General features: G+C 47.5%; 1 protein-coding gene across 2 annotated transcripts; it reads right to left on the bottom strand.

The window, feature by feature from the left end:
* Positions 1 to 5,587: 5,587 nt before the first annotated feature.
* On the bottom strand, positions 5,588 to 7,646 carry LOC120670611 (ethylene-responsive transcription factor RAP2-13-like). 2 transcript variants are annotated; one of them, XM_039950757.1, is made up of 2 exons: positions 6,314 to 7,646; positions 5,588 to 6,220 (listed from the first exon to the last, which is right to left on the bottom strand). In XM_039950757.1, exons 1-2 carry the CDS (start codon positions 7,001 to 7,003, stop codon positions 5,966 to 5,968), a joined length of 945 nt encoding a protein of 314 aa, XP_039806691.1. In that variant the 5' UTR covers positions 7,004 to 7,646; the 3' UTR covers positions 5,588 to 5,965. The 2 variants fall into 2 exon arrangements, with proteins under 2 accessions (XP_039806691.1, XP_039806689.1); XM_039950755.1 differs by having other exon boundaries at positions 5,588 to 7,646.
* Positions 7,647 to 10,438: the final 2,792 nt, after the last annotated feature.

Here is a 10,438-nt window from a genome sequence, read left to right as displayed (position 1 = left end):
TAGTTACGATGGACCCGCGACACACAGACGCGGAAGACGAACAGTTCCTGTTGAATATGATTGGCGAAGGTCAAGGAGATGTCCCTGAACAAGCTGATGATGGCAGCAATACCGACATATATTTGAATATGTCCGGTGATGGAATTGAGCCACCATCTATTCAGGATGACGCTGCTGCTGAACAAAGTGCTAATGTACATATCACAACTATACTTATTTGTAGTGACAATCATATTTTCATCTGAATATATATGAATACTATGAATATTTTTGTATAGCCGTCTGGATCATCGTCGCAGCAGAAAAAAGACGAAGCGAGGCCCAACAAAAAAATTGGAAGGGCGGTTCATTATAACGGAAGTTGGTCCAGATGGCGAACCGATCGCTCCAGAAGCTGCCGCCAAAAAATTCATAAGACAATCCGGATGTATTGTCAAGGACCACATCCCGATCAGCTTCAGGCTCTGGAAAGCAACCAATCCAAGCGAGGAACGGGATGTGGTACCCGAAAGAGAAAAAGAATGGTGCTGGCGGGAGCTTAAGAAAAACTTCACGGTTCCAGATGGCCGAACAGCTGTAATCATTCAAGAAAATTTTGACAAAGAAATATATCAAGACCGGGACCACACCCGTATTTACCGGCGAGCTCGAAAAGCTCAGGGGTCACTGGGATGCATTTGTGGAATACAAGTCTTCAGAGCTTGGACTTCAGAACGTGCAGAAGGCCAAAGACAATGCCTCGAAGAATGTGTACCATCACACTCTAGGCCAAGGAGGCTACAAGCTTGCAATACCCAAATGGGAGAAGATGGAGCAGGATCTGCTTGACAAAGGCATCCAATCTGCGACCATGAACTGGCCTGAAAGGTCAAGGACCTGGTTTTATGGTCACGGGGGAAGCTTAGACCCATTGACTGGTGACTGCATCTATGGGCCAAACATCCAGCGAGCAGCCCAGAGACTACAGGAGGCCATACAAGCAGCGGCCGAGGGAACATTCCAGCCGGATAGAGAGAGGGACGAGCTGACTTACGCCCTTGGGAATCCAGAGCATCCGGGCCGCACAAGAGGCAAAGGCGTGGTTCCGTGGAAGTATGGGTTCAGGGATTACATTGAATCATATAGAAGCCGGCAAAGAAGAAAGAATGATGAGCGGGATCACTTGCGACGGCTAGAGGAATGGCTCATGTCACACGATCAAAGACTGGAGGAAGAGGTTCAACGCCAAGTGGCCATAGCAATGAGCCAGCAACAGCAAGCGCAAACAGTGCCTCCAGAGCCTAATGTCGCAGCCGATCACCTGTCTCAGCGGAAAAGCAGCTGCGCTTCCACAGACGTCGTCGTCGCCGAGCCAACGGGGATCCAGGCCGCAGTTGAAGCGTCGGCCCCGCAGCGATTTCCAGTGGATGAGATCACCCAGCGGACACCTTGTGACCTGCATACTGCTGTTAAGAACTTAATGTTCACTGTTGCGTGGTACCGCCATGCCAACCCAACCAGGCGACGTGTACCATGGGCAGCAAATTCCGCCTGGATACACACGAGTTGGCGTGGAGCAGGTGTGCCAGGGTTGGGAGACTCTCGAGCTTGATATTCCTGAAGGCGATGGGGAGAGGACACTAGCAGAAGTCATTCATGGCTACATCCTATGGGATAAGCGCTACATTGTCCTAAAGTCGGATGATCAAACACCAAGATCGATATCTCAGCATGCCTCTCCAAGGCCGGCATCTCCGCAAAACTCCCCAAGGGCAACACTGTCTCGGCAAGGATCACCGGCACATTCTCCATCACCATCATCTCATGCGCCGATGAACACTCAAGCGTCACCGTCGCCTCCATGGTCACTCCCTCCGCCTCCGGCAAAGAAGCAGAAACGGCCGCCGGCAAAGAAGGTAGCTGCACCGGCTAAGGAGCCACCAAAGAAGAAAGAAAAGGAGAAGAAAACCCAGGAGGCTCCTATTAAACCCTGGGACATGAGCCTTGAAGTATGCGATCGGATAACTCAAGAAAGAGTTAAAGAGCACTTCAAGCCGAAGCCGAAGCCGGAGCCCGAGAAAGTGATAAATCCGATAGATTTGAATTTTTTTAAGGGAATGTGCGAAGCAAATAAGAGAAAATTCATTCCGAGAGACCCCCCTTCAGACTACGAATGCACAATTATCAAAACTACTGAGAAAAAGAAGAGACAATCAAAGTCGTCGTCGTCCGACGTTCCACAGCTCGGAGCCCAAAAGAAACAATCAATAGAGCCTCTCGTAGTGGGACAGACGACGCAAGAACAAGACTTTGTTACATTTTTGAAAGAATCAAACCTGACGGTGGCTCAGATTGCAGGGGGAGAAGATATTCCAAAGGCCGATGTGGTCGTCAAATGGACGTTTGAGATCGGCAAAACTCTTGTACCCCCGAAGTAGTGTCTGTGCTTCCAACGCAAATGTATAAGCTGCACCAGCACTACATGCGTGCGATGGCCGATTGCATCTTCATGCAGGGCGCAAAGATTAAAGATGACAATTTCTTACGGGGGGAGGCCATTATATGGATAAACTGGGAAGAAATTTACCAACTATTCCATCAGGAGGCCCTCAACATCTCTATGGTCGGCTTGTGGGTTTTGTAAGTATTTTACTCAACTTACGTATTGTTTTGCATGATCTCAACATACTGATCTCTTGATTTATTCGGTATCATGTAGAATGGAGATACATACTTGCAGGAGAAAGGGATACTCTCACCTCGGCTTCATCGACCCAATTACTTGTAATTGGAGGATTCTACGCGACAATGCCGATGAGCTATTCCAAAACTTGTTCAAGTACATAAGCGTTCATCACAACAAGCAAATGATATTGTTTCCTTACAACTTTGCGTGAGTGATTCCTTCCGTCTAACTCTTTCTATTCTGTAATCGAATTGTTTAAACCTTAACTACTAAGAACTGCCTCCGTATAATCTTGCAGTGAACACTGGGTCCTAATTGTCATAATTCCCGAGAAGAGCCTACTCATGGTTATGGACTCATTGAGGAGACCTCCAGAACAATACGAAAATCTTCTTAACATGATGAAAAAGTAATTCTACCACTACTCAGTCGATGACCGATAATTTGAATCACTTTGTTACTTGACTATAATTGTTCTAATGATGCACAAGATTTGGAAAGAATTCGATAAAAATCATCCAGGCAAATTTGACAAGGAATTGAAGATCTAGACAGATTTTGCGGTACGCACTTGGATGATTCGTTGCACGATTCATTTAGTTTTATTATATATTCATGTAAATACCTGATAATTTCTTCTCTCTTAAAGTGTATGAGGCAGAAACAAGGCACTGTATTATGCACATACTATGTATGCGAGAACATCCATGGTCTGGTAGGTCCTCCAAAGGGCTGGACAGATTGGGAGGAGGAAGTAAGAAAAAAACTTGTTAATATTTGAACTCGTATTTTAATTAGTCGAAATTAATTATCCCCTTTTTCCATAGGTCGAGGAGATGCGCGATAAACTCATACAGGAGGAAAAGATTATGGCGATTCAAGAACAATTCTCCGGATTTATTGTTGAGCAAGTCCTCGATCCAAAAGGCGAATTCTACTATGACGGAATATCTAATATTGACAATCACAGCAAATATGACAATATACGCGTATATATGTAATTAAGAACGAATATACCTTTGCAAATATGATGGAGTATGTATGTATTATATATATAAGCACGCCAATAATATATATGTGTATATATATATATATATTTATATAATATTGGTCCTAGACATTTTCATATGTAAAGGAATTCACATGTATAGATATGTGTATACATATATATATAAGTGAATTAATTTATATATGAAAACTATCTAGGACAAATATTATATAAGTAACTATATATATATATTAGTGGAGATCATACACACTAAATTCCAATACATAAGTTTAATTGAAATGCAAAAGTATAATTGAAATAGAAAAAGAATTGAGAAAAGGAAAACATGAAGAAAAAAAAGGGACCTTTTGTCCCGGTTGCCAGACCCGGGACAAAAGGGCACCCCTTTTGTCCCGGACTGGCGTTCCCGGTTGGGAAACCGGGACAACAGGGGTTTCCCAACCGGGACAAATCAACGTTTTTGTAGTAGTGTCGGTGGATTTCAATGGAAAATTCAAAATTTTAAAAAAATTCATAAAAAGTAGAGAACTTATTTTTATAAAAAACTAGACCTTCTCTTGATTCCCGAGTATTGTCACATGTTGAAAGCAACAATTGTTTGCTTAGGGAAAAAATATTTTTTGTGCGATTAAGGCCGATAATCGATATATATGCGGCGATCATCGATGATGTTGCAGCTGGGAGCGAGGGAGCTGTGATCGTGGCGTCGATAATCGAGGTAAATCGTTGATTATCGATTTGTATCGGATGATTTTCAAGGTCAGCTTCTTTTGTATTTCTACTCACCGATTTGGCCAAATATACTACATTGGTATACAATATTTCTTGGATGGTTGGTTGTATCACAGATCTAAAATCTAGGCTACAGTTTTAGATATTAGTCCCGGAGAAAAGTTTATTGTTGTACAATATGCTATGTTAAATAGGAAAACAAGGTGCATGCCTTTACTTTATATTGTATGCCTAAATGGTACAAATTAAGGGTGAGTATCATTTATTCGTAGCATAATTTTGACACAGACATGGTTCGATTTCCCTCTTGCAGGTGAATGTCTAATAATCAGGACTTTGTTTGGGAACATGGAGAGAAGATTGGCATTGGCTTGAAGTGCAAAATTGTGCATATATGTGTAATTTATCTAATATAATACAATACATAACCTAAAAAATTAAATGCTATCAAACCTTAATATTTTTTCCACTGTCAAAATATATTTTCAGTAGGCGAAGCGATAAATCGTTCGGTTTGCATCGATTATCGACGATAAATTATAGATTTTCGTTTTTTGAATTTGGGTCCCTTTACCGATTGGTTTTGGCGATTTTCACCGATTTTCAACCGATTATCGTTACCGGAGCTCACTGATAAATGTTGTATCGCCGGTAATGTAATCCTTGTGCTCGAGTAGTTCTTAAGTCTGCACGCGCAACTCTAATTTGAAACGTCAAAGTTTTCTAAAAGAGTAGGATTGCAAAAGAAGAATACCGCTTTTTTGACCAAGCATTCCTTTCTTCCTAACTTCCCTTGCTCCATAGTACTTTTTTGCATTCCAATGCTTATAACAGGCTACGATGTCCCTTGCACTCAAGAAATGGAGCATGGAACCAGGGCTTATAACAGGCTAGGAATGGAGTTACTCAAGAAATTTCCAAACCAGGCTCGATCGTTGATTACTGATTAGCATGTGCTTCTGGATTGCAGAACAAGGATTGTGGAGCATGGAACCAGGGCGATCTACCTCTCTGAAGTCTCGAATCGAGTCACTACGTAACAGCCGTAAATTATGTATGATCAAAGAACTTTTGGCAGGCATGTTTCAAAAAGAAAGGAACTTTTGCAAAAGCTAACTTCTTTTTTTCTACAACAGAGAACTAGCGCTATTGGAGCTATGAAACAGAGGCAAACATTGCAGTGATCAGACAAAATTCAAGTTCAGTAGTAACCAACAGTTACATAACAATTTCTTAATACAACACTTACACCCTCAACTGGACTTGCCGGAGAAAAAACAACCGGCCAAGCAACCAGGAGATCACTACATACACTGACACTAATGAATAATCTTAATACAACACTTGATGTACTACTCCATGACCAAATGGAAAAAGCTTGAGCTTAAACCCTCTCCTTACTGACCGCTATGTTTCGACGAGACCCTTAAACCCTACTCGCAGCCGCCGCGGCCGATGTCTAATATTCCATCGGATCCGCAGCGGCTGCGGATTAATAATTAATGGAATCCATCGACAAAAATTACAGCGCGTGATTGAGCATCTGCTTGCTGGCTTGATCACGAGAGGATGGAGTCCCAGTCGATCTCCCAGGACGGGTACTTGTTGAGGTGCAAGGCGGCGGACTCGTCCCACGGCGCCTCCGTGAAGTCCAGGCTCGCCATCTCCGGGAGCGGCGTCGCCTGCTGCTGCTGCGGGAACGCCGGGAGGGAAGGAGGCGAGCCGGCGGAGTGCACCGACTCGTCGCCCTCCGTCGTGGTCGTCGACGCCGAGGCCTTGGGCGAGTCCGGGGCGGAGGTGGTGCTGGCGGCGGCCTTGGACGCGGGCGCGGCGGCGAGGCCCTGGCAGATGGTGGTGAGCTTGGCGTCGACAGAGGCGTCGAGCGGGCCCGCGAGGTGCGCGCCGGCCCGCCGGAGGGACGGGAAGTTGAGGCGCGCCGCGTCGCCGCGGAGGCGGAAGGCCGCCTTGTCGTAGGCGAGCGCCGCGTCCTCGGCGGAGTCGAAGGTGCCGAGCCACATCCGCGTCCGGTTCCTGGGCAGGCGGATCTCCGCCACCCACTTGCCCCAGTGCCGCTGCCGCACGCCGCGGTACAGCTTCGCGGCCGCCGACGACGGCGCCGCCTCCCCGGGCTGCTTCATGGGCTGCGCCCGTGGGCCGAGGAGCGACGCCGCCAGGCCCCGCTGCTGCTGCTGCCGCCGCAACATGATCTGCACCTGGATTTGCTGGATTTGCGCCGGGCCCAGGTGGTTCAGCGCCAGCCCCGCCGCGGCATCCACCGACGACGTCGGGTATGGTGCCGCTAGCGTTGTGTACGACGAGGAGGAAGGCGGCAGGGGCGGGAGCTCCGAGAAGGACGTGGCGGTGGGAGCAGGCGGCGGTAGCGGGAGCGCGGTGTAAGAGGAGGCGGCGGCAGGGTAGTAGTAGTACGAATCTTGAGGCAGAGCAGAGGGGTAGGGGTAGGAGAAGGTGGATGTGGTGGTGGAGGTGGGCGAAGAAGCACTACGGATAAAAGGTTCGAGTGCTTTCATGAGCTCCTGGTCCGAGGAGGAGGACGACGAGGATCTCAGCTGGTTTGTGTACAAATCTATGGCTTCCATTACGAAGATGAGCTAAAAACACAGAAAAAAATTCGAATCTTTTTTGTCCAAAAACTGATGAGCCGAAAAGAGCTAACTGAAAAAGAAATTTGAAAAAAAAGGTGGCCTGTTTCTTCTGTAAAAGCGAAGAACAGGGATGGTTTGGTTGGTGCAGCCTGAAAGGGGGCTTAAAAATAGCCCCTTTCCGGCTCGCTAGATGAAAGAGACAAAACAAAGAAGGAAGCTAAAAGAAAACCAGAAAGTTCTACGAAGAACAGACAGCAATTAATCCAGGAGAGAAAAAAGGTTCCCCGGATCTCTCTGCTCTTCCCTAATCCGAGGAGGACGAAGACGAACAGTTGGAAATGAAGCTCCAGTCTTCTCCGGTCACGCTTCCTTGCTCGATCAAATAGCACCAGCAAGAAAGGCTCCCGGACAAGGCCTCCTCTTCCTAGCTCCTACGAGAAGGGTTCAGAGCACAAACCTGTCGCCACCGTGCCCGCGGTGGCTCGCCGTCGTCGCCGTTGTGGTGTGTGGTGGTGGATCGCTCAGCCTCACCGGGGAAGTGGAGTGGGTTCTGGGTTGGGTTGCCGGAGGTGGAGGGGATGGGGAGGTGAGGGAGGGGAAGGCTTGTGCGTGTGGGAGTGGGTGGTGGGGGCGGATGCGTCTCTCTTGGGGAATGGTGGCTTCCGGCGCCGGGGTTTATATAGGAGAGCGCGCCGGGAGGTCAGTCGCCGGGGCTCGGCAAGTGGGCGTGGCGTGGCGTGGCCGCGTGGCGGAGTCGTGGCCGAAACTTCGCGCGGTGAATAAATGCGGCTGGCGCTGGCGCGTGGGCCCGGCCTGTCGTGTTGGCGCGAGCAGGGCTTCCGAGTGAGCAGTGGAGTTAGGGCAGTCCCAACTGTCCAATTCAGCTGGTTTTCATGACATTAAATATGGTACCACATAAATAAAAAATTGAGTTGGCAGGGGAGTTAATGAGAAGAGAACAAAAACATAAAGAAATTGGGTCTCATGCAAGAAACCATGTCTACGCGAAAACCAAGACAAAAGAAGAGGTGATTGGAGGGAGAAAAGAGAGAAATAATATGATTGGATAGCAATTATTTTTGAAGAAATCATGCATTGGAGATGTAGTTTCTATGAGTAGTGTCTATATGACATGGCAAGTATAGAAACTACTTAGTACTGTCTTGGGTTGGGATTGCTCTTACGGTGACGCCATGTGGGATTGCTACTGGGTCGGGGAGCTTTTGGAATGGAACGAGATGAAAGGGAGGAGCATGAGAGAAAATGGAGTTGTTTGGTTCCCGGGGCTAAACTTTAGACTATGTCATATCAAAGAGAATCTTAATATTTATTAGTATTAAATAAAATTTGATTACAAAACTAACTGCAGAATCCTAGAGCTAAACTGCAAGACGATTCTAATGAGGTATATTAATTCATAATTAGCGAATGGTTACTGTAGTATCGCTGTAGCAAATCATGGATTAATTAGGCCCATTAGATTCGTCTCACAAATTAGCACCTATCTATCAACAAGATTTTATAAATAAATTTTATTTGATACTCCTAAATAGTAAGATTCTTTTTTACGTGACAAAGACTTAAAAAACTGATGAAAACAAACAGGGTTCGTTCCTGGCATATTGGGTTGTTTTAGTGGAAGCGAGATGCTATTGATTTGCTTTGTGCTAAAGAATATAATTTACCCTTTACTAGTTTCGATAATACTGCCCTACGGTTCCGTCTAAAATGAATGCTCTAATCAACCACCGTGCCTAAAAATAGCACGCGATATCTTAGAGAACCAGGTGTAGAAAAGAATCTAAGCTGCTTTTCAAATTTCGCTCAAAAATAAAAAATACCATGATTCGTAATATATATTTTTTAAATTGTACAGTACAACTCAGACACTAACAACACACATATAATTTATAATATTTATGTTTGAATATTTGTCCTTGTTTCACTCGGTGCTTTGTTTGTGAGTATCTCCTCTATGTGATGCAAAATTCAGATTTTGCAAACTTGGTTCGGAATTCATTGAAAGAGAAAAGGCTTTTTTTTCTGTTCTTTCCACGAGAAGATCCTGTTTAGTTTCCAAAAAAGTTTGCATAATACCCGCCAAATCGAATCTTTGGACACATGTATGGAGTATTAAATACAGTTGAAAAATAACTAATTTCACAGTTTAACTGATTAGCACGAGCTGAATCTTTTAAGCCTAATTAATTTATAATTGGATATTATTTGTTAAGTAACAACGAAATGTGCTATAGTACCAAAACTCAAACTTTTTCACCAGCTAAACACACAGTTTTCTCCCGAACAAGTTTGGAAATCATTGTGCGATCCCCATCGGGGGCATGAAAACCGTGCACCACCAAAGAAATCAGTACTACTACCGAAGAGGAAAAAAAAAGTCAGAGCTTCTGACAGCCCTTGTCAGACGCGTGGCCGTGCCATGTGGACAGTGGACAAGTCCGCACGCACCACCAGCTGACTAAGGGCGTGTTTGGCTGGGTTCCTCGCGGCTCCAGCTTCACTACTGTTCACTACTGTTCGGTACTGTTTGAAGCCTTAAGAAGCCGCTAAAACCCAGCTCTGTGTGGCTCCCTCTGACACAAGACACAGCAAGGAGGAGCCGGAGTCGACACAGCAAGGAGGAGCCGGAGTCGTTTTCTGTTGCTGCTACAGTGGGAAACAGTAGTATTTCCTGTAGCATGAAGCCGGAGCCGGCGGGGCGGAGCCCTCCCAAAGGGGGCCTAACTGACTGCAGACCCAACAGCTCGCAGTCTCGCAGGTAGGGGTTGGTGCTCAGCTTTCACCGAGCGACGGCGTGCACCCGAACGGCCGAACGTACTAGCTAGCGACTAGCGTCCAGGTCCAGCTGGCGGCTGCAACGAGAAAGCAACGCCGCGCGCGTGAGAGCTCACGCGGAAACGCACGGGGACCGCCACGCCCGCCCCGAGCACGACCCGATCAACCGAGCGTGACGGCGACAGAGCGGGGGCGCTCTCGGGCTCTGACCGGAACCTGAGGCCGTGAGGCGTGGGTGCGTGCCGCTTCGCTCCCCGCGCAAAACACGAGCGGGCACATCACCGGAGCCGACCGAGGGATCGACTGCCGGGGCAGGCAGGGAGGCAGCGCGCCACCATGACGGAGTGAAGGCGGGAAGGATCGGGGCCCGGGGAGAGCGCGCGGCGTCGTGCGCCTGTGCATGGCCGCGGCGTGGGCGCGACATCGATGGAGCGAGCGAGCGAGCGAGCCCCGCGCCCGCGCCCGTACATACGTGACGCCGACACGGCGGGGCTACGACTACGAGCGAGTAGGATTCGAAACAAACGGCGGGCGCGAGCATGGGAGGCGCATGGGCGCGGCGCGCGACGCATGTGTACTGGGTCCGACCGATGGCTGTGTCCCCGCGAGCACGACGACGGGGCTGTTGGAGTA

The sequence above is a fragment of the Panicum virgatum genome, chromosome 4N, assembly GCF_016808335.1.
Source record: "Panicum virgatum strain AP13 chromosome 4N, P.virgatum_v5, whole genome shotgun sequence".
In the NCBI taxonomy this organism is placed as follows: Eukaryota; Viridiplantae; Streptophyta; class Magnoliopsida; order Poales; family Poaceae; genus Panicum; species Panicum virgatum.
This window is presented reverse-complemented; position numbering and strand designations above follow the sequence as displayed.